This window comes from Fusarium flagelliforme (assembly GCF_020744385.1).
Source record: "Fusarium flagelliforme strain FIESC 12 MPI-CAGE-AA-0113 chromosome Unknown B0J16scaffold_2, whole genome shotgun sequence".
NCBI lineage: Eukaryota > Fungi > Ascomycota > Sordariomycetes > Hypocreales > Nectriaceae > Fusarium > Fusarium flagelliforme.
The window spans coordinates 4,556,967-4,577,659 of NW_025763504.1; the positions used below are offsets into that span (position 1 = coordinate 4,556,967).

Genomic DNA, 20,693 nt, shown 5'->3' on the forward strand with positions numbered 1-20,693 from the left:
TGGGTGTTTTCCCACCAAAAGGCTTTGCGATGGGTCCCTGGTAGAGTTCATTGTAAGCAGGTTTAGGTAGATGTTGATTACAAAGGCACATGGTTTCAAAAAGGAAAGAATCACTGTTCAAGATACAAGTTGTCACAAAGTTGATGAGGTCGGTCACCGTTTTGAGGAGATAATGAGTGGTATTAAGACGGACACTGCCATGTCTGCCAGGTGCCGGCCGCATTGGGTTCGCCAATGATGTTCATACATGCTTACTGGGATGACGACTATCTTGTCCAAAATCGATCTCGACACATGAGATATGAGAGTAATATAGGGTGTAAACAAATCATCGCTAGACCATCATCCTCCAACTCCAATAGAAACAGATGCAGTAGACCGGGTAAATAAGATGGGGTATTGTCCAAGGGTGGTTGATGGTGACAAAACAATTAAAGCAGAACGACAATTAAGATGTACGTAGGCGTGCGTATGAGGGTGACTGTAAAATCAGATCAGTTGCGAAGTGTCCACGACGGGTGCCAAGCTTTCGAATCGAATTTCCAAGCTGGACACTGGAGAACGATTGGGTCCGATTAAGCGTCGAAAACAAAAGCATTCACGACATGTCCCGTCGTCCAATTTTGCGCCGATAGGGACAAGTTATCCTTAAGGATTTTGCCCATATAAGCGATTCTGATCTTCTTTGTAGAAGCAAGCTGAGAGCCATGTTAGCATTCGACTCTTTCCTCGCTCAGTTTATTCAAAAGAAAAGTTGATCAGGGTAAAGGTACTCACACCAGCCTCAAGGGCAATCTTTTTTGCTACACTTCGGATCGTTTCCGACTCTGAGATGTTGATGTTAATGTCCTGGCCATTTTCACTAAGTCTAGCCCGTAACTTGACCAGCTCTTTCGGCTCGTCCACTTCTTTTCCCTTCTCTTGCTTTTTGCCATCAATCTCGTCGTCACTCAATTCTTCATCGGCTGCTGTATCGTCACCTGCGGTGGAGACGTCACCTTTCGCCCCGGGTGCCTGATCTTCTTGGACATTCTGCGGGTCGGAAACAGCCCATTCCGGCAATTGATAATAATTTCCAAGAGAATCGTAGACGCCGTTAGAGAGGTTGCCGGTGGGTAAGGAAATCTCGGCGGCAGAGAGGATCATTTGGGCTGTCGCAAGACCGTTGGATCCATCATCCTGGGCGTCTTGACTCGCAGGATCCCATAGAACTTGCAAGGCTGCATGAATAGTCTGCCATATCTCGGGTCTTCCAGTGACTCGGGTATCGAAGAAGGCTGCTCGTTCTTTTGCCAGTTCGCTCTTGGTCCAGCTGCGGTCGCGGGAAGTCCATTCGTGGCGTCGCAAGGGCTTGTCAATGTGCTGATCCAAGGGACGGTCATTGCGACGACGCTGGCGACGTCTTTCGGCAGGGATTTGTGGTTGAGCGGCCTCAGGGAGTGACAGCGGGGGAGGATTAATGGCACGCGACGAAGCGTTGGGTGCGCCACCTGGGTAGGGTGAATTGGGGCCCGAGGAACGAGAAAGACAGCAACCCTAGCAGCATATGTTAGAGATGGTGAGGTGAGCTGGAAAAGTGCTGTACCATTTTGGCTACAGTTTAGTGCAGTCTACAAGGGCGGCGGCGATCAACGTTGAACTTGTGGGTTGAAGGTTGAGCAAAGGAATGGTGATCCCAACTTTAGCGACTAGCCATCGTTGACAGGCTTGGCCAGAGTCACAAGCTGATAAGAGGGGGATGAAATGGAATTCTGGTTGATAAAAGGAACAAAAGAGGAGGCTTTCAGCAAAAGAAGGGCGCGGCGCACGCAGGCAAGAGGCGCAGAGCAATAGAAAAGAAGAAGAGATGGAGTAGTAGGTAAAGACGGGAGCCGAGTGTCGGTTTGGTAGGTCTGGTCTCGTCTGGTCTGGTCTCGTCTTGGTCTTCTGGAGACGCCGAACCTAATAAGCTATCGACTCTTTTGGTTTTGGGGGCAGGGGAATGCGGCGCAATAGCGGGACTCGGTTACTTAGGTGCTTTGCGTTAGCCTAAAAATAAGGAACAAGATCAAGAAGGGTCCCGTCCTAAATTAAGTTAATTATAGCTGGAGCTTTAATGGGTTTAGCAGAAGCTGAGCGTTGACTTACATCCATATAACGATGATGATAAATAGTAGGAGCAGTTGAATAAAGCACAACCATACAATTGATCACTCAAAAGATGAATGGTAGATCATCGACTGATCATATGGCTTGAGAATGATCATACCAAGATTGAGTTCAAGAAGGATGGCAGTTAAGTAGGGAGGAAACGCGGCCTTTCATGTGTGATGATGCAGACACTGAGTTTATGTAGGATTGTTGATGTAATGACGATCCTACAATTTTTTCTATCCTGTTGGCCAAGAAAGTAAAGTTAAAATAACTTCAAGGTACAGGGACTCCCATCATTTCCTAGAGGTGCGGAGTACTACCTAGGGGTATCATTCATCAATTGAATGTTGGCTGTTGTTAGTGGGGTATTGCATGGTCAGGCCTTGACAGGGATCTATCACGATCCTATACAGAACCTAACCTTGACTTTCTAGTTGAACCTGAAGGTGAACTCTTGCAACATGAGTATTATAGGGTTGAAAAGTTGATTGGCCATTGTGGGAGATTCTATTGGCCCCAATCACTGAATTATTCAACATCTCGAACCCTATTATTGCAAGGGGTTATACTCATTCGACATTGTGACTGACAGTGAATGGATGGCTTACCCGGGAGTGCAGAAGAGATACTTGGGCTTTGTATTACACAAAGCAGACAATAAGCTTGATCACTTCGAGAGAAGAAATCCTCACTCAAACCTACCAACGAACTGAATTTGTAATGTTCCACGGCAGTAGAAAGCAGACAAGTATGGGCTCTCACCGAAGGGAGCTCTGACCAATCAGCAGCCTGCATATTACTATCCGACACCCACCAAAGCCAGTGCTGTCAGTGCTTCATCGTGGACTCAACTTCCACTATCGAGTCCCCTTTGCTTTACGCTATGGCATCGCGTGGATAGGTAATTTTCATTCACTCATTAACGCATCCACTCATTACTTCGTTCATTTCAGCTCAACTTGGCCTACATCGCCATGCAAAGAAGGAGTATTTTCTTTTCTGTCTTGTTTTAGTGCATGAGCATTCGCCCCCATTCAGTGTCACTCCAAACCCGTAAACATTCACGACCAACATGTCTAAAATGCAAAAGGCGACAGCACGCCATTTCTATTATCACGGGAAAGAGGTAACATACCAACTGTCTCTGCCATATGATCCATAAGTTGACACGAAATACAGGGCTACGAAGCAGAGCGCAATAATTGTCACTGGTGTCAAATACGCTCTTTACCAACTCATTCTACTCTGCCAGTCACGGTAATCAATGAACAAGACTCCGAGGTTCTACCAGATGATTTCCGCTTCATAAAAAATGTGGTGCTCGGCGAAGGAGTTGAACGAGCTGGGGATAGTTTCCGCAGTGGCTGCTCCTGTGCCCATGACGACGAGTGTCAGTTCACAAGCTGCCATTGTCTGGCTGATCTAGACGACGAGGACTCTAGCGATGAAGACGATGACCCCTTTGGAGATCGTATCAACGAAATGAATATAGACAAGCCTCGCAAGAAAACCTACGCCTATCACGCACACGGAGCCAAAGCTGGTCTTCTGCGATCCAGATTCCATACCTCCAAGATGCCCATATATGAATGCCACCAGAGCTGTTCTTGCTCCATAAACTGCCCCAACCGTGTCGTCGAGCGTGGTCGAACGATCCCCTTGGAGATCTTCCGGACCGAAGACCGGGGATGGGGTAAGCCTATCTCCTCTCATCAGTATGTCGCCTGTGATTCACTAACTTCGTTCCTACAGGCGTGAGATCACCTGTGCCCATTAAAAAAGGACAATTCGTCGACAGATATCTGGGCGAGATAATCACGTCAACAGAAGCAGACCGTCGACGCAGCGAATCCGCCATCTCGCAGCGCAAGGACGTTTATCTATTCGCTCTCGATAAATTCACCGACCCAGACTCACTCGACACGCGACTCAAGGGCCCATCACTTGAAGTTGATGGAGAATTCATGTCTGGACCAACGCGCTTTGTCAACCATTCTTGCGAACCTAACATGCGTATCTTTGCGCGTGTTGGCGATCATGCCGATAAGCATATCCATGATCTTGCCCTGTTTGCAATCAAGGAAATCCCGAGGGGTGAAGAGCTCACCTTTGACTACGTCGATGGGGTTTCGTACGAGAGCGAGGAACCAGGGGAAAAATCACACATGACCCCTTGTTTATGTGGGAGCAAGAAATGCAGGAAGTTCCTATGGTAAAAAGGATCTACAAGGGTCATGTCAAAGAAATTGTGTTTTTTGTTTTGCCAAAGATATCCAGCAAACATGAGTTTCATATTCACTAGCTAACATGCTCAAAGAAGGCGCTTTGTTACCACCTTGAACTATATCTACAGAAAATACATATCACATTTACTACCACTGTCAAAGTAGTATCCGTCCCTTCAGTATTGACCTGTTCTCAGGCCTCGAATGCTTTGAGCAAAAATCTAGCTGTTTCCCACGGTGTTCTTTGTTCGCAGTCAACGGCACACCTCATGCTAGAACAATGCCACTGCGGCCCTTCTGCCTTGTTTCAAGCCACCTACTGAACATGAGTGTATTCGTATCTTGCACAAGAACACTGCAAGAGCTTGCGCCTCTATAAATAATATCGTGCCTCTCGAGAGGATAGGGGTTTCCTCATCACCATCAACAATACCTTCACTCTCTACTTTCTTTTCCAACAATCTAAATCATGGGTGAAACCGATAACAGTTCGACCTCAGATCACTCTGAGTCTTCTCTTCTGTCCAGCGATCGCTCTGATGCTGTTTCTTCATCTGGAACAGCCGCTTCGTCGAATGGCCATAGTCTGGACACTGGCCATTACGACCAAAAGAACAAGAAAGATATCAAGAAGAATGCATACAGGTATACAGCTTCCACTTCAATTTATGAGGACGGCTTCACCCCACAAAGCTACCGCACACTGCGTCGCTCTCGACTCACCCGCAGAGCCGCCATCCACCGCCAAATTTTCCAGGGGAGAGCAAACCCGGCCAAAGTCTGGTGCAATGACAAAGACTGTGAGGAGGAATTGCGAGTCTTTTCTAACCCCTATTTATACCTTGTCGACAATGAGGAAAGTAGCAAGGGACTGCCTGCCGCAGTTTACTTCCAAGACTTTGCTGATGCAACGGTCGACAAGCTCTTCGATATCCAGGACGTTGCAGCCAGGAAACACAAATCCAGAGGTCTCTTGTCTTTTGTAGACTCTCCACCTGTGCGAGCTGCGGTTTGGAAATTCATGGGGAACTACGAAAGCCGAGAATACGGACTCTCCGACAAGGACTTTGAGAAAGCTCTTGTAAAAGCTCGACCAGTCTTCCTCAACCTCATGTTTGGTGTCAAGACGCCGGAAAGCGTACGGCTAGTCCACACTTACATCAGTCCTGACGAAGAAATTCACGAAACCTGGGATCTTCAGCAATTCATTCTGCGCTTTCTCGTGTGCTGCGAGGTCTGGCGCCAGCAAAAGACGCCTCGCTCAGAGAGTTGGAAGATTGGTTCCCGCGAAGGAGTGGGACAATTCATGACAGCCATGCTATTCAACTACAAGCTGATGTGGGATCAGAAATGTTTCGATTACGACATGCTGCACACGACCCATGTGTGGGATCGGGTATGGGAGATGTGGCTTCGCAAGTATCCCCTGGAGAGCCCAGACGAAGTTGTGGATGATGAAGTCTTTCAGATGCGGGACCATCTAGACAAAACAGAGCAGGAGGTTTTCGATGAGGTGGGATATCTAGGAGGAATAGGGCAGAATGATGAAACCTACAACCCCGTTCAGTGGTATCTGGGGAATGGAGAGCGTTTGGTCATGAGCACCTTATAATCAGCCGCTGCTAGAGAGATTGCGTTGAAGCTACACAGAAGATGATATCCAGGCGTTCTTTTAGCTAAAGTTGATACTGTTTCATGGGTTTCTTAGGAAGTAGTGGCAAATATAAAGCTAACTTTCTCAACTTCTATATACACATGACTTCTTGAACTGATATTGCAACGCACATGTTATGTCTGACGAGGACACCATGGACGCCCGTGAGGATAAACTATTGCTTACAAGAGATATCAAAGTCTCACTAAAGAATTGTTATGTGGCTATTAAAAAAACATAAAATAAACATTGGGACATCTTTGAAGCAGCATACAGAGCAACCTGGGCAAAGACAGGTACAGGTATTACAGCACCTTCAAGGATATACTGAAAGCTGGTGTAAGAAGATCAAAATAGAGAAAGGCAAAAAAACGGCTTGAATACTTTTTTATGACGATAGCATGTAATGAGCAAAGAGGAATAGATTATATTTGCAAAAAAGTAAAAAACATACAACAGCGGGGATTCGCTGGTCGTCACCGACCCAACTACTAATCCGCCGGTTAGTGGCTTGACTATGGGAGAGCGGACGGGATCCCGTATTCTCCACTACCTTTGGTCGTATGTACTAGATATACTTGCAAGAAAGACTATAACCTTGACATCAATCAAGATATTTTGCATACCTACTTTAATTACCTGCTTAGACCGTTTACTACCACTTGATGATGTTATCGTGGAAGACATCGTGTGTTTATTGGAGCCTAGCTCTGGCCTCCACAGTAAGCATTTTATTGTTCCCTCCCTCTTTCTAGCTGGGGTTTGTTTCAACTACTCTGCCTCCTCTGCCTGACGTATCTGATAGCTGTTCCTGTAAACTGCCCATTTCTAAGCTGGCTGTGATGCATTGTCGAAATCAATAATAGTTGCTTGACCTGTGTGGACGAGAAAGTTGTGTTTGCTCACATTTCCGTGCTTGCTTCCCAGACTGTGTATCTTTGGCAGAGCTTGGCAACATGTAGCAAAGTTGTCCGGCGTAGCATGGCGGCAATCTTGGATGTGGGACATAATGATTCTAATTACTTGACCTTTGTCTGTGAAGTGACCAAGATAGAGGGGACCGATCTGTTGGCCTTCTATCCACTGGTACGTTCCAACTGAGGCACCTCCCACTCGAAACGGGCAAATTTTGCAACTGACAACCTGAGTGAGAGCACATAGCCTCATAGACGTTGATACAAAGTTTGCGACCCAAGTGAATATCTACTACACATTCTCAACCCACGACTGTTTCTTCATTACGAAATCGAATGAGTTGCCAATGGAATTAGTTATATCGCCCGTCACTGGCTTAACTGTAGTTGTGCATATCCATAGAGAACCATAGAGTTGCGGAGCAGAACTCTTGCCAACGAACAAATGTTGGCATGGGTGAACAAGGAAAAAAAGACTCTCGGCGTTATTAGCAGACTTCGAAACATGCAAATTCTCGCTTCGGGATACGACACCTGAAATCACTGCACAGCAACCGGGCCGTCTTTGCCTCATTGTTATTTGGAATAGTCAGTGGATTCAATGTATGCAGGTCAACTAACGGTCCGGATCCGCGCCCGCAGCATCCTGGCTTCGAAGAATTTGGTAATCTTCACACATCTTGAGATGGGCCACTGGTTCCTTTGTGCTGTACTTTATGATGAGCAACTGCCAAAATGATGCCAGTAGGGGGTAAGTTGCGGGTTAGACAATCCAATGCTGAAGACTGAGACATAGATGTAACATCATGACCACTAGCAATTGATCAACCTCGTGGGGGATTGGCGATTGTTACCTACCGGCTACTGGCCGGCAGATCCGTGATTCGATGTGACGTATAGAATATGTTTATACTCTAGTCATGCTGTATTTATGCTGCCATATGCTGTTGAAGCCGGAAGAACTCCACTGGGTCGAGATCCCGAGAAATACGCAGTGGATCTCGGTATTTGGCTGGACCGTGGAGCTTAGACCCTTGAATTCTCCATAATTGCTGCAGAACCGAGTGAGGCTCAAAGAAATAGCCGTTGAACAAAGACCCTGTTTTGCTGTAATATCAGAAATGGGCGACGGCACGGCACAGCACGTAGCAGAATATTGTGCTCTTCGCTTAATGCATCTTTTGTGACGAGTTTTCTTCCATTGGCTTTGTGCTATAGCGGTCAAAGAAATGAGAAGCAAGACAAGAAGATAATTGAGGGGTCCAACTTCAATGATTGGCGGGCTGATCGTCTTCATTTTAGGAAACCAGTCAAGTGTTGAATCGCGTGCAGAACGCGGGGAAACAGAACTTTACTCAAAAGGTTTGAATTTGTGTACCTGGAAGCTTTTCAGCCAACATCAGTGAGACACGAGTGTAACAAGAGGTTTCGACTGTCAGACTGTTAGACTGTCTAGCCTGGATAGTAGTATCACGGAGAAAGCGGAAAGTGACCGAAAGGGTGCAATGCAGAAAGCGATATCCGTATTGAAAACAAATAATCGAAAATTTGCATGCTGTAACTGGTTTCGTTGTCTTTTGATGGTGTGAGAATGAAGGGCTTCTGAGACAAGACATGGGACCAGAGGCACATGCATAAGAGATGTCGTGGTGGCGCCACAATAGTCGGAGCTTTCCTACACAATTATAGTGGTCCAGTAACGGAGCATCAGAAAATAAACAAAAGCCCCATGGCATTATCGTGAGGTGTTGGTAAAGATGGATCTTGGACAGGCCACGGTGAGGTCATGGTGGTGAGACTAGAACGGATGCCCCCACTGTTGGCCGCCAATGGATTTTGCCTTGGTCGAATGTTTGCGGGTTCCTGCGACTGACGAAATAAGAGATCTGATTCTGGGGCAGATTCATGAGGGACCCGACTCCAGCCGAAATGGGTTCCATGACACTGAAGTTATTGCGAATTTTCTCTCTGAGCATTGTCTTTCTGAGGCCTTCAATGTTGCTCAGATATTGCCTAGAACACATCAATGCTCATTCTGGACTAACTTGATTGACTTCGAACTGCAAGTACGTAGACTCGAATATCCAATCCGAACCTTCCCAACCCCGCCATTTCAAGCTCATCCCGCATGTCGTACCACACCCTACCTACACTCCCGCGCCATCCACAGCTTTCCCCACTTCACCCTCTGAACCTAACTTCCATACTCCGTACTTACAGGGCTTTGATCTGCTGTAGATTGTTGCTACAGAGGCAACTCTTACCGGTCACTAGACGCCAGACACCTGATCGCAGGTGATCGGCTTCAGTGCCGCTCCAGGCCTTGGCTCTTCGGGTTAGGGTCACCTAACAGATGGATCAGAATCTGGGGCGCACTCACACCCCCGCCCCACTGTAGAATCGGCCATCCCCATGCCCCAGAGACATGTTTGTCGTTCGACCTTGGGCATCTACCAGACTAGGTCACCCCTACTATATGCACCATTCCATTCTTATCCGGGTCCTTTGGTCGGATATGAACTTGACTTACGTTTGCTGTTACATATAAAACAGAAATCAGGAGAGACTTATATCAACGGTCTTCCCCTCCTTCTCTCCCCCAACGGTTTTACTTGCCTGAGTTTCCTCCTCCCATCAATAGACTAGTTCAAGTACGGATTATTATTGCCGAGTTGCATTTGCTTTACTACCTCGACAGTACCTGCCTGCCATACCTGTCTTACAGTACCACCCTTGCCAAGTCAAGTCCTAAAGAGAAACCCTTCGTACCTTCCCTCTCTTCTCCTCTCTTCTTCTTTCCTTCCTCACGATGATGCGTGTTCCTCGACAAGCATTTTCCACTGCCGCCCGTATCCACCCCAATATTGTTCCTCACCTTCGTCCCCAGAGAAGAATGTCTTTTGGTAGATGGTAAGTATCTGGCACACGGCATCTGCTGTACTACGCACAATTCACTTCACATGCTGACCACTCCAAAGGGTCAAGCCTGTCGCGGCTGTTGTAGCCGTTGGCTATGGAGCAAAGCTCTCTCTAGAGATGGTCGCAACAAGACGTATCGCTCAGATGGAAGCCACAGAGCGCGAGAATGCCGCCTACCGAGAGCGAAACGAGGCCCTCATGAACATGTACGGCGACAGATCAAGTCTCGAAGAACTCGAAAAGGCTGTGCAATTTTACGAGAAACGATAAATGAATTTCACGCAAAACCCGAGACAAAGAAAAGAAAGAACCAACACAAGCTGAGCCGGGCCGTTAATGGCCATGCTCTTCCTTCGTTATATCTGTTTGAAGCGACGGCGATCACCTACTCTCACGGAGATGTGTCGGAGTTTATATTGGCACGGCTGCCATAACGATCTCAACCCTCGAAGCATTGCATGGAACGGCGTTAAAAGGAATACCATTTGTTTGGGATCATTGCTTGGAAAGACAAATCATCCATTTGATTAGCCACACGATCCCGATTTTCATTTGAAAGGGGCCTTCATCGATACTAGACAATCAATGTGTCGACGAAAGCAATCCACCACTTTGGATGTTACCCGACCTGGTCATCTTGACGATAGACTTTGGTGTATGGAAGATTGCAACAATACAATACACAATACACTGGGCTTAGAAACACCCAATTTACAACAGGTCACATTCGCTCATTCATCCAATCCTTCTGTCACTCATTCATTCTTGTGTTGTCTGCTCTTCATCTTACAACTATTCATTCCCTGTTTTGCATACCTGACACAGTCCCACATATCCGTCCCCCATGATGATCTAGACTTGGACCCTTACCTGAATTTTCTTTGCCTTGAAACTTCACCTTCGAACGTCATGAGCCTCGCTGGAACACAGGCCGAGGTTTCCCGCCGGCTAACCTACCTCAATGTGTCCGAGCGGAAGGCCCCACTCCCGATAACTCAACTTAGCCGGCTCCAGACCCGAAGAGCCCCTATCAAATCGTTCCAACCACTTGCATCTGACGTTACCGCGCCGCGGTGATTGATGTCCATTACGTCCTGGCTTGTGCCGGTGGTCATATTCCGCGATTTTATACGACAACGATAGCAAAGCTTTACCAAAGTTTTTGTCGTCTGGGCAAGGTTGTTGAGTTTAAGCCGAGAAATTCCTGGATGTAATTGAGTAAGAGAATCGGAGTGTTGGCGTGGAGATAGATCTTGGTCAATCAGCTAGAGGTGATTTCGAAGACATGAATATGAAGCAGTCAGAAATATACAAAAAAACGAACGGGATATTGCTACTGTGCTACATTAGATCTGGTGACGTTTGTGAAGATCAAGGCACACCAATCATCTGGCTTGCCTATTCGGCAATCTATGTCGCCGTAGCTCTAAAGTCAATCTCTTTCATGTGCTCAGGGACGCCTCGCTGTCACGGAAAGCTTGACTCTCAGCATAGAAGACGAGACAATACAGTCGTTCCATATAGGCCTGTGTTAGTTCTCAATCGAAGTTTCCCCCAAGCTCACCTTTTAAAACCTCTGCTACTCTCAAGCACGATACATGGCTAAGATCTATCATCTTGATGCCCCGGCTGTGCACATCTCGCACCTCCACTGGCTTGGCTAAACAGGACCCTGAGAGATGAAAATAGATAACTTCTTCTACCATAAGATTTCCTGATATATGTAAGTACTTATGATAGTCCGACGATGGAGGTGCGAGATATTTATAGCTGAAGAGTTGTACCTGAACAATGAACTTACGGATATCGATTCAGATCGGAGTCATCCGCGTGAGAAAGGTATGTCTCAGTGATAGACAACTTGCATAGCATTGGATGTTCAATTCGGCGGAAATGATCCTATAACTACTAATAAGAGCATAGATGTTACGCACAAACTTCGCAGGCATTAGGGCCAGAAGAACTGGTCGCCGAGAACATAAGAGACGAAATAATTTGGTTACCTTATGTAACCTTAGACTAGCACTTAGGCTACTTTATATTGGCGCCCTAAGCCTTAGACGACGGTTCTTCTCAGTATAGGTAGGCATCAAATGTGAGTGTTGTTATTCCATTCCGACAACTATTTGCTATCATTTCCCCCGAAGCTTGTTCATCATGTGCTTCGCAAACGCCTCCTAAGTAGCGTAATCATCCTTTGGGTATCTCGACCTGTCATAAAATCCCCCCACCTGTTCGTAACTTTCCTTCCAAAAAAGAGAAAACCGCCCACCGGCTTCAACTTAGGCAGCTTCCGGGCCCGAAAATTCCTTGCGCTTGGTGCTCTTGTATCGGACCTCTAGCTCTCGAAGCTTCATAGCAAATCCGCTAGAAACAGCAGCGACGAATTTTGGCCGGTCCATCAGCTGTCCAACGTTATCTATCCAAGCTTTGAAGCTGACACCTCCGCAGAAGAAATAAACCATCTTCTCACCCATCTCGGTCTGTCTGTGCTGCTTCATATCTAGGACCTCGTACCCGTCGGCAAAATCTCTCATCAGAAGCCTCTGCATCCCCTCGTCGCTTTCGGTGCGGTACAAGGCGCGGTGCCCATCGCCCATCGCGACGTCGAGACAGCGTACCATGAAATCACCCATCGCCTCGCTCATGAAGCGATTGCAAAGCTTGTAGACTTCGATATAGTCACGCATAGGAGTCCTGGCGGCCATAGTTTCGGGGCTTTGGGCAGGACGAGGAGGCGTGTGAGGAGCGATCGACGAGTGACTGTATGCAAGCCCGATGTACAGGCCGAGGTATCTCGACTCAATTTCTGAGTCGTCGTTGAAGTCAACTATCCCTTTCTTGGCCTCGATGAAGCTTCCAGCAAGGCATTTTTCAAAGTAATCTGAGTTCTTGGTAAGGACGCTTTTGGCGACGTGAAAAACCTCTGATTTCACTCTAAGCTCAACCATCTGCTCGTCGCTTCTACACATGGAAATAAGTCAGTAAAGGTAGGCAATACGGAAGCGAAGCGAATGCACTCACTTAATGAGCCAAGAGGTGCGATAGTCCGTCAAAACGGTAGAGTGCTGCTCCTTCTCATCGTCCTTGGGGGTTGCCTTGGTTCGAGGCTTCTTGCGAGCGGGTTGTGGCATTATATGTAGCTACAATCGGCATAGGTCGGGTGGTGTTTTGGGGAGGTTGAGAGGTACAAAAGAAGGCATCAGGGTCGTAGAAGTGTTGGTCGCGAAGAGCCTAAAAAGCCTAAGAGATGAAGAGATTTAGACGCTTTATGTGAGCTTAGAGCAGCAGTTAGGCTATTTTATTTTAGATCCCTAAGCCTTAGGGGATCATTCTTCTGTCACCTACCTAGTCAGGTAGCAGGCGCCTATCTAATAAAGCCCCAGATTCTGCTCAAAGGGTTGAACCAGGAAAGGCAAACACTGTACCCGAATAAGTGATGATACCTCGGAAGCAATGTCAACGACGGTCTCTTAAGCAGCCGAAGCCTGTCTGTTGTTCCCTGACAAAGATCAAAGCACTAGCAAACGAGGTTCACTTGGCTCTCACTCGTTTGATAGTTACCTTCTCGTCTTCAAGCTCCCACCCGACATTATCTTTCTCTTTTAACTCATTCCATTTTCGACCCGTTGAGAACTCCAAAAACGACAAGTCCACGTTAAGATACGATCTCCCAAAGCATTTCAAAGTGTGAAGCCTTATATCATCATCCGCCCACTCCATCAGCTTAAGGCAGTGCCGATTAACCTGTCTCTTTGCAACCTGCCATGAGACATAGTTGTCGTGTGCCAGCGCCTTGAGTATAAGATCCAACTTTTTGTTCCGAATGTTGAAGTCTTGTCTGATGAAATACGCCTCTGTCAAGTCCCTACGTCGACACGCAGCGTCCAGCATGAAATAACCGGCAATTTCCTCAATCTCACTTTGGACCATGGGAGTCCACACGGCCATGTACCGGAGGAGATGCAGAATTGCTGGATGATAGGATTCAGGGTGCTTGGCGAGAATGGATAGGCGTATGGAGAATATATAGGCTTGGATGGAAAAGAGATCAGCCCTCTTCGTAGCCACCAACCCTTCTCGGAGCTTTCTCAGTGCCATTAGAACATCTTGCAAGGATTTCGTGTTATCAGGGTCTTCAATGGCCGCCAGCATTGAAGTAGTCGGACCACTGGAAGGAATTATCGCTCGGAGGGCCTTCAGAGAGCCTGCCAAAGCAGATGGAGAAGAAGCTGAAGTATCGTCTGATGGTGAGCCGGCAGCCTTAGAGGTTCCCGTGGTATCTGTAACCGATGGAGAAGTCGCTGTTGCCGCCGTTGGAACGTATCCAGGTGGAGGCTTTGTGTACCGTGTAGCAGGAGTCGTATCGACTGATCTGATGTCGAGGGCTTCAAAGCTCCGTATGATTGAGTCCTTGTCACCTGCTTCCGTGCAAAATGCAAGGAAACGTGAGATGATCTGGTTGTAGTACCATTCCTGTGTTTTGTGGTTGAGTAACCTATTATGATCAGCTTGCCATTGCACGCCAATGAGCACGTCACAATGAATACCTATCGTCTCCTTTAGAGGGAAGACCCATATCCTGCAATGGGTCCAGCTCGACGGGCTTCAACCTTCCCCAGGGTCCTGAGGGCATCCTGCCGCCTCGGCCTCGACGGGGCATATCGTGCTGGGTTTTGGAGCGCGTTTGGTGTCAAGAATGGTCAGGGATGAAGACAGAAGTCTTTTGATATGTAACGAAAGAGATAGCGTATAATGAGCCGCGCGTCACTCTAGTTTATCTTCTGAGGTTGCGAAGCAACATCTAAGTTGTATGAATCAAGTTGATGTGAGAGTGAGAGCGAAGTCGATAGTGGGGTAACTTTTCAGAACCCCACGATCCACCGTTGGCTCCTGCGTCCATCATGACAACTCTACCTACCCTTCACTCTGACTTGATAGAAAGGGCGTGCTTCTTAATATGCCCAGGTGTACCAATGCGGTCATTAAGTCTGGACAGAGAGCCCTGTCCTTGCGATTGACGCGGCATGCAATAATCAACTCATGAGGGATAATACTCCATAAGTATTTATAACAGAAGTGCATTGATTACCGAATTATTAAACCTGCTTTCATCTAGGCCACTGCCATTTAAAATTCTTCTCATGGGTATCATTATCGTCAAGAAGCTTCTTCTCAACCTACCTCTCCAATTGCGACCACCAAAAACATCGTCTCCCAAAAAGTCAAGATCAAGGACGCTTGCTTTAGCTGTGGATACGATCGGCCAATGTTACCTTGTCCCAGCCCTTTGGTCCAGACGCCTCATACTTGCCAGCCTTCGAGATGACTCTTCCGAGACCCTGATGAATCTCAGCCTGGAGCGGCCCAAACGGACACTTCTCGCCGTCGATGCTGATGTAGCCGTCGTCCTGATCACGGGGGATGATTCGATATGCCGAAATCTTCTTGTAAGTGACGTGAGGGTTGTCGAACAGCCGCTCGGCTTCAACGTCAAGAAGGACCTTGATTGCGGTGAGGAAGGGCAAGTTGCCATCAATGGTGACCAGATCCATCAAACCATCAGAAATCAGTGAGGCAGCAAAAAAGGGAGCATCGGGAGACATGTATGCCATCTGCAGCTGTCAGTACTAAATCCAAACCAAGTTCCTGCCAATCTACTCACATTGCCGGCATAGAAAGTGCCCACTTTGTCGTAAGGGATCATCTCCCAGCCTTCAGGAAGCTCGTCCTGGATGGTACCGTACTTCAGTTCTGGCAGGCCAGCATCGTCGGACACAGATTGCGGCTCAGCGCTCTTAGCCAGCTGAGCGAGGCTTGTGGTGCTCGCATGATGCTTGTAGTGTGCCTTGACACCCTCCTTCTCCTCAATCTCAACCTTGACCGCCAGGTCGAAAGGATAGCATTTCTTCTTATACATGCGTTGCACAACACCAACTTCGAATCGCGCACTGCCCATCCAACGCATGTTCTCTGTGCCAAGATCACATTCTGCGATGAGGCCCAGGCTCTGGGAAAGGAATGATATGATGCGGTTGTTACCAGAGGTAACTGATACCAGATCTAACGGAGTCACGATACCTTTGATGATAGCCAGGGCGGCAAAGGAGGGATGATTGGAGCCGTATAGGTTGCATGAGAATGCATTACCTGAACCGCAAGGGATGTGACTGACTGCCATTGTAGACAGCGCTTTCGCAGCATCGGGTCGCTTGGCAAGTCCGTTGAAAACTTCGTGTGGCGTGCCATCTCCGGAACACGCCATGATGGTATCATACCTCGACAAATCGGCATTTTGTGCCAGCTCAACAGCCTCACCGCCACGCTTAAGAATGACAACATCGAGTTGCATTTTAGCAGCGTCGAGAAGTGGCTTCACCTCATTCTCCCATTGCTTGACAGCCTTTCCTGGTCCAGAGTTCGGGTTGACCAATACATAGGCGCGTTTACGAGGCGGCGCATCACCGTAGGCGCGCGACAATAGTGTCTTGACAAAAGTCTCGGTCGGAGTTGCGCTGTTTTCCTCGTCCTCATCGTCGGCAGCGAGTTCGAATTCCCATTTTCCGGGCTTGATCAGCTTTTTCGAAGCATGGATAGCGTAGTCGATCGTAATGTGGTTGTCGACGACTTCGGCCCAGAGCACGTTGTAGAAAGGGACTGTATCTTTGGAAGCTCCAGCTGAAAAACAAAGCGCAAACGATTAGCAACTCGTTCTGTGCTATTCAAACTCGTCATGTGTATCCTTACTGCTAGTGAGAGGAGCGCAAGAAGAGCGACCAGCTTTCTTGGCAACAGGGTCTGGTCATGGTCAGTCAAGATGCTTGCTCGGCTTTAATGTTTGGTAAGTTCGCACCATTAAGCTCTAAGCTGTCGATACCGATAGTCAGTCTTTTCTTGCCCTCCAATAGGAGCTGCATTCCAACACCTCCATCCATCTTTGTAACAATGTCTGTAGCCATTGCAAGGAGGAAAGTTCAATAAGTTTATCGCTAGGATGATAAATATTGAACGTCTTGAACGGTCTTCCAAACTGGAAACGGGCGTACAGCGTGATTTAGAGGAGGGAAAATAGCTGGAGTAAAGAGCGACCACTGATAGTAACCAGGATAAAGGAAAGAACGAGAGTATGTGAAATGTGGTAAGGAACGAACGCTCGCAAGTTAATCGACCGGCTTACGCGGAAGCCGTCTCAACTTCCAAGCTGGGTGTGATGGTGTAGGATTCGCGATCCGCGGGGCATGGATCCGAGATTAACTAGAGGCCCCCCTGGTCTGTCCCTGAATTGCCCTGCACTAACCCCCAGGCTCGGAGCTGACAGCTGCTGACAGCTGGAGCCAGCTGGAGCCAGCCCACTCGCCAAATACTGGATACCTACCTACTACTTAGTAGGTACCTAGTAAATGGTAAATGAGAGTGTTAAAGTCTTGCAGCTGCAAAGACACTGCCGTGATGGAGAATATGTCGAACTACCTGGGATAGGCTGACGAACAACCTAAGTACCTAGGTAACTCAGTCACCCTCATCTGAAATGTGGTTTCACTGAACGAGTGTCTTAAGGGCTTATCTAAGACTGACGGCCACAACCCTCCAATCGCGTATCTGCGATGAGACTCAAGGCTTCTTTCTGGACAATAATGTATTTCACCAAGACCAATAGCGCATGCTTATTGTACAAGATGCTTTGCTCCGACTTTTCCGCATGTTCCCAAAACTCCTTATCCCATCATCCTCTGAGCTATACCTTGCGCCAGTCTGCCTATCATCATCGACATCCTCCTCCTGTACCCTATCTAAACTAAAACAGAGGCATCTCGAGAAGACAATCGTTGGTCCATGCGTCTATATGTCCTGATAAAGCTAATATCTTTCACTAACATGCATCCTATATACATGTTGCACTCCCCTTAGGGTTTTGAGCATCATGAAGTGAGAATCGCTTATGCAAGTCTTGTCGCGTTAGGAAACTTCTGTTGAGCAGCCTTTTTGTACGACTCCTGGGAGCTCTTCCAGCTCCTGAGCACCTCAAGGCCCTCGATGGCGTCCTCGTAAGTGACACCAGGGATATCCAAGATGTTGGCGACAGCCTCCTCGCTCTTGGCCTTGTCTTGGCCCAATAGCTTCTGTACCTTGATGGCAGAGAGAACATGTCTAGGGCTTTCCTTGTTGGCTGCCAAGAATTCATCGTTGTACTTAACCAAATCCGCGGAAGGGTCTACGGCGTTGAACTCGGCCTTCAGCACCTCAAGAACCTTAGGTTCAATGTCGGTTGCTGTTTTAAGCAGCTGAGCAAAGGCCACGGTCTGTTCGTGCACTCGGGGTGATTTGGAGTCAAGTGCCGATGCAGCTGTAAGGCAGCGGAGAGCAAGAACGTACTTCTCTGCAATCCCAGTGTGTCAGTAATTGGGGCATCGAAGCCAGTGGCGAAGAACTTACTGCGGCGCATGTAAACCTCAAAACCAGCGAATTGGGCGTTAATGTTCTTGGGGCTAAATTGAAGCAGAGGATTGATGTACTTCATAGCATCACCAAGAGGGTCAGTAGTATCAGCCAACTTCAATCCAAAAGGATCGTCGTCTTGTTTCTTTACCTCTCCCTCCTTGCTAGCCTTGTTAGGATCCTGCTTGGCTTGTTGCTCAGCAGCCTCTTTCTCCAGACGTTGCTGCTCCTTCCTTGCCTTCTTAGCAGCCTTCTTCTTGGCTAAAGCATCCTCGGCGTCATCACCGTCGGCACCATTGACGCCGTTTGCTGAAGGCTTATCAGCGAGCTTGAGATAGATCTCAACTGCATCCAGGGCAGCCCGGGAAAAGAACGGATGGTCGCGAATGTGATCTTCCCATCGCATCATGTCAATGTAGGCGCGAATCTGTCCCTTGCGAAGAGAGAAGCTGTGGAAGTCGAACTGGTCTTCTTGCCACACCTCAAAGATGGTAAAAATTTGCTGGAATCGCTTGAGAGCCAATGCAATGTTGCCTTGACGCGCGTATGCTTCGCCATCTTCTGTCAAGAACCAAATACTCTGCATTTCCAGGAGATCGGCTAGAGGGCCACCGACAGTCTCTGCGCGAGTAAAAAGCCCAACTGTCTTGAGACCCTTCTCGTTCTCGTCGTTGCGGAGTTGGTATTTGGCTGCCTTTGTGTTGATGTATCTGTCCTTGAGGTCGAGCTTTCTGGCTTGGTCCATCGCCTTAGAGGCTTCTTGAAGATCACCACCATGCTTGATGATTCGTGCTTTGGTCATGGCGTAATCAACACTCTTAGGGTCTTTCTCGATTGTCTTATCGACGTACTCCATGGCTTTTATCAAGTCACGGCTGAGATAGTAGTTATAGTGCTGCGCAAGGTAGTAGAGCGCGGCCGCCTCTCCCTTATCCTTACTTTCCGAATCAGCATCCTGAGAGTTCAAGTAGTTCTCGGCTAATTCGCGAAGGGTGTCTTTCTTGAAAGAGTCGGAATACAGGTGCTTCAGGTTAGCAAAAGTGGATGGAACTCCCTTGTTAAGCATCAATGTCAGATAAGCCTCGGCGGCTTGTTTAAAGTCATCGCCTGTTTTGGATCAGTATGTGTAACTGGCTAGCATTTGCGTTGTGCTTACCAGAGAGAAAGTCCAACGGTAGCCGGCGCGCAGCATCGCACCTAGGCGACTTCTCAGCATACTCATCGTAGACAGCCTTGCGAGCTTTGGTGTCGTCCTCTGGAACCTCCATAACCTCAAGAAGCTTTTCGTAGTAAATAGGATGCTCCGAGTTACGATCTAGCAAAGCGCGGTAGGCTGCCACGGCCTCCTCCTTCCTGCCTAGTTTATGAAGATACTCGGCACGAGCCTCCATGACAGCCAATCGGTCGAGGTTTTGCTTAGCAGCAGTGTTCAAGTGCTCAAGCGCTCGTTCGTAGTCCCCTTGTTCAGCAATCAATGAATTCTTGTACATGATTGCTTCCGAATGTTCGTTGTCGAATTTCGAAGGCTTCGTCTTCAGTGTTTCCTCGTAAGTGTTCATGACCTTCTCAGCTTCGGCGGGGTTGCCGGAGAGATGGTGGGCGATAGCGAGCGCAGTCCAGCTTTGACGCGCTTGAGGTCGGGCCTGGAGCATAGCAGTTCGACTTTGGATATAGCCTTGGTAATCGCGACATTGAATTTGCAGAATGGCCAGGTCACGCTGGATTTGTGCTGACTCGGGCTCTAATCGGAGAGCGAATTTGTACGCCTTGATAGCCTCCTCGAAGTTCTTGTTGGCCCGATGCAACAGACCGTAGACGTGCCAACAGATGTGCGACTTCATGTCCATAGTCAGAGCCTCCTTCCCTAAAGCGAAAGCCTCTTCCGTCTTGCCCTGCGAATTCAAGATCAAAGCCTTCATGGCAGTGGTGTCTCCATGCTTAGGGTGCTTCTTCAGAATAAGGTCGGCAGACTTGAGTCCACGCTTGTACTGCTTGTCTTCATAGTATCGGATGACGGAACGGAACAGCGAAGCCTCCTTCGAGGCAAGAGGTTGCGGCATCGTGTAGTCGGAGCGTGGTTCGGCAGCCTAGTACCTAGTTGTGAAAGTGAAAGTTGGAGTTGGTTAGTTCAACTTCCGCTGTCGGCAATCCGACCTCTAGGGCTGGATGAGGGGTGTGTGGGCGAAGGTGACGGGAGGTTCAAGGAAGCTTTGGCGGGGTATGGTGACGATACCTCACCAATGGAGGATAGATGATAGAGGCGAGAAGAGATAGTTAAAGGGCAAAGAGGCGGCTTCCCTGACCGGCAAGTGTGGCTAGGTATAATTTACAGCTGAAGATACTGTAACATGCGACCTTGCCTACCTATGAAATGATGTGGACAGGAATTGCTACGGTAGGTCGGTAATTTCT

The 20,693-nt window shown here is 48.0% G+C and overlaps 9 protein-coding genes across 9 annotated transcripts; 4 read left to right on the forward strand and 5 right to left on the reverse strand.

Annotated features, from left to right (window-relative positions):
- Window positions 1-399: 399 nt before the first annotated feature.
- B0J16DRAFT_73740 (uncharacterized protein) lies at window positions 400-1,932 on the reverse strand. The gene is made up of 3 exons (XM_046134402.1): window positions 1,586-1,932; window positions 778-1,536; window positions 400-698 (listed from the first exon to the last, which is right to left on the reverse strand). Exons 1-3 carry the CDS (start codon window positions 1,586-1,588, stop codon window positions 576-578), a joined length of 885 nt encoding a protein of 294 aa, XP_045987128.1. The 5' UTR covers window positions 1,589-1,932; the 3' UTR covers window positions 400-575.
- Window positions 1,933-2,897: 965 nt separating this feature from the next.
- B0J16DRAFT_283089 (uncharacterized protein) lies at window positions 2,898-4,506 on the forward strand. The gene is made up of 3 exons (XM_046123983.1): window positions 2,898-3,259; window positions 3,313-3,826; window positions 3,886-4,506. Exons 1-3 carry the CDS (start codon window positions 3,206-3,208, stop codon window positions 4,347-4,349), a joined length of 1,032 nt encoding a protein of 343 aa, XP_045987129.1. The 5' UTR covers window positions 2,898-3,205; the 3' UTR covers window positions 4,350-4,506.
- A 321-nt stretch (window positions 4,507-4,827) lies between these two features.
- Window positions 4,828-5,970, forward strand: B0J16DRAFT_369359 (uncharacterized protein; the record flags this gene model as incomplete). Its single annotated transcript, XM_046130270.1, has 1 exon — window positions 4,828-5,970. The coding sequence occupies one exon, from the start codon at window positions 4,828-4,830 to the stop codon at window positions 5,968-5,970; it is 1,143 nt and encodes a 380-aa protein (XP_045987130.1).
- A 3,684-nt stretch (window positions 5,971-9,654) lies between these two features.
- Window positions 9,655-10,273, forward strand: B0J16DRAFT_73777 (uncharacterized protein). The gene is made up of 2 exons (XM_046134403.1): window positions 9,655-9,836; window positions 9,905-10,273. The coding sequence occupies exons 1-2, from the start codon at window positions 9,736-9,738 to the stop codon at window positions 10,113-10,115; spliced, it is 312 nt and encodes a 103-aa protein (XP_045987131.1). The 5' UTR covers window positions 9,655-9,735; the 3' UTR covers window positions 10,116-10,273.
- B0J16DRAFT_73786 (uncharacterized protein) lies at window positions 10,085-11,026 on the forward strand. The gene has a single exon (XM_046134404.1). The coding sequence runs from the start codon at window positions 10,431-10,433 to the stop codon at window positions 10,920-10,922; it is 492 nt and encodes a 163-aa protein (XP_045987132.1). The 5' UTR covers window positions 10,085-10,430; the 3' UTR covers window positions 10,923-11,026.
- Window positions 11,027-12,078: 1,052 nt separating this feature from the next.
- B0J16DRAFT_73835 (uncharacterized protein) lies at window positions 12,079-13,179 on the reverse strand. Its single transcript, XM_046134405.1, has 2 exons — window positions 12,870-13,179; window positions 12,079-12,809 (listed from the first exon to the last, which is right to left on the reverse strand). Exons 1-2 carry the CDS (start codon window positions 12,977-12,979, stop codon window positions 12,128-12,130), a joined length of 792 nt encoding a protein of 263 aa, XP_045987133.1. The 5' UTR covers window positions 12,980-13,179; the 3' UTR covers window positions 12,079-12,127.
- On the reverse strand, window positions 13,099-14,635 carry B0J16DRAFT_73900 (uncharacterized protein). The gene is made up of 2 exons (XM_046134407.1): window positions 14,396-14,635; window positions 13,099-14,343 (listed from the first exon to the last, which is right to left on the reverse strand). Exons 1-2 carry the CDS (start codon window positions 14,506-14,508, stop codon window positions 13,380-13,382), a joined length of 1,077 nt encoding a protein of 358 aa, XP_045987134.1. The 5' UTR covers window positions 14,509-14,635; the 3' UTR covers window positions 13,099-13,379.
- Window positions 14,636-15,010: 375 nt separating this feature from the next.
- B0J16DRAFT_73840 (ATP-NAD kinase-like domain-containing protein) lies at window positions 15,011-17,058 on the reverse strand. Its single transcript, XM_046134406.1, has 4 exons — window positions 16,699-17,058; window positions 16,593-16,643; window positions 15,511-16,523; window positions 15,011-15,460 (listed from the first exon to the last, which is right to left on the reverse strand). The coding sequence occupies exons 1-4, from the start codon at window positions 16,802-16,804 to the stop codon at window positions 15,092-15,094; spliced, it is 1,539 nt and encodes a 512-aa protein (XP_045987135.1). The 5' UTR covers window positions 16,805-17,058; the 3' UTR covers window positions 15,011-15,091.
- A 341-nt stretch (window positions 17,059-17,399) lies between these two features.
- B0J16DRAFT_361358 (NMDA receptor-regulated protein 1-domain-containing protein) lies at window positions 17,400-20,658 on the reverse strand. The gene is made up of 3 exons (XM_046129744.1): window positions 19,438-20,658; window positions 18,279-19,388; window positions 17,400-18,222 (listed from the first exon to the last, which is right to left on the reverse strand). The coding sequence occupies exons 1-3, from the start codon at window positions 20,339-20,341 to the stop codon at window positions 17,783-17,785; spliced, it is 2,454 nt and encodes an 817-aa protein (XP_045987136.1). The 5' UTR covers window positions 20,342-20,658; the 3' UTR covers window positions 17,400-17,782.
- Between the last annotated feature and the right edge of the window lie 35 nt (window positions 20,659-20,693).

Bases quoted from the DNA above. Each gene is read 5' to 3' on its own strand.
- B0J16DRAFT_73740 (XM_046134402.1), bottom strand. The intron at 699-777 runs GTGAGTACCTTT...CATGGCTCTCAG, and splicing joins AGATTGCCCTTGAGGCTGGT to CTTGCTTCTACAAAGAAGAT.
- B0J16DRAFT_283089 (XM_046123983.1), top strand. From the start codon at position 3,206: ATGTCTAAAATGCAAAAGGCGACAGCACGCCATTTCTATTATCACGGG. The intron at 3,260-3,312 runs GTAACATACCAA...CACGAAATACAG, and splicing joins TCTATTATCACGGGAAAGAG to GGCTACGAAGCAGAGCGCAA. The intron at 3,827-3,885 runs GTAAGCCTATCT...TCGTTCCTACAG, and splicing joins GACCGAAGACCGGGGATGGG to GCGTGAGATCACCTGTGCCC.
- B0J16DRAFT_73777 (XM_046134403.1), top strand. From the start codon at position 9,736: ATGATGCGTGTTCCTCGACAAGCATTTTCCACTGCCGCCCGTATCCAC. The intron at 9,837-9,904 runs GTAAGTATCTGG...ACCACTCCAAAG, and splicing joins AGAATGTCTTTTGGTAGATG to GGTCAAGCCTGTCGCGGCTG.
- B0J16DRAFT_73786 (XM_046134404.1), top strand. From the start codon at position 10,431: ATGTGTCGACGAAAGCAATCCACCACTTTGGATGTTACCCGACCTGGT.
- B0J16DRAFT_73835 (XM_046134405.1), bottom strand. From the start codon at position 12,979: ATGCCACAACCCGCTCGCAAGAAGCCTCGAACCAAGGCAACCCCCAAG. The intron at 12,810-12,869 runs GTGAGTGCATTC...TTCCATGTGTAG, and splicing joins CGCACCTCTTGGCTCATTAA to AAGCGACGAGCAGATGGTTG.
- B0J16DRAFT_73900 (XM_046134407.1), bottom strand. From the start codon at position 14,508: ATGCCCCGTCGAGGCCGAGGCGGCAGGATGCCCTCAGGACCCTGGGGA. The intron at 14,344-14,395 runs GTATTCATTGTG...TGATCATAATAG, and splicing joins CCCTCTAAAGGAGACGATAG to GTTACTCAACCACAAAACAC.
- B0J16DRAFT_73840 (XM_046134406.1), bottom strand. From the start codon at position 16,804: ATGGCTACAGACATTGTTACAAAGATGGATGGAGGTGTTGGAATGCAG. The intron at 16,524-16,592 runs GTAAGGATACAC...TTTGTTTTTCAG, and splicing joins TTGCGCTCCTCTCACTAGCA to CTGGAGCTTCCAAAGATACA. The intron at 15,461-15,510 runs GTGAGTAGATTG...TGACAGCTGCAG, and splicing joins GCACTTTCTATGCCGGCAAT to ATGGCATACATGTCTCCCGA.
- B0J16DRAFT_361358 (XM_046129744.1), bottom strand. From the start codon at position 20,341: ATGCCGCAACCTCTTGCCTCGAAGGAGGCTTCGCTGTTCCGTTCCGTC. The intron at 19,389-19,437 runs GTAAGCACAACG...GATCCAAAACAG, and splicing joins ACCGTTGGACTTTCTCTCTG to GCGATGACTTTAAACAAGCC. The intron at 18,223-18,278 runs GTAAGTTCTTCG...CTGGGATTGCAG, and splicing joins TGAGGTTTACATGCGCCGCA to AGAAGTACGTTCTTGCTCTC.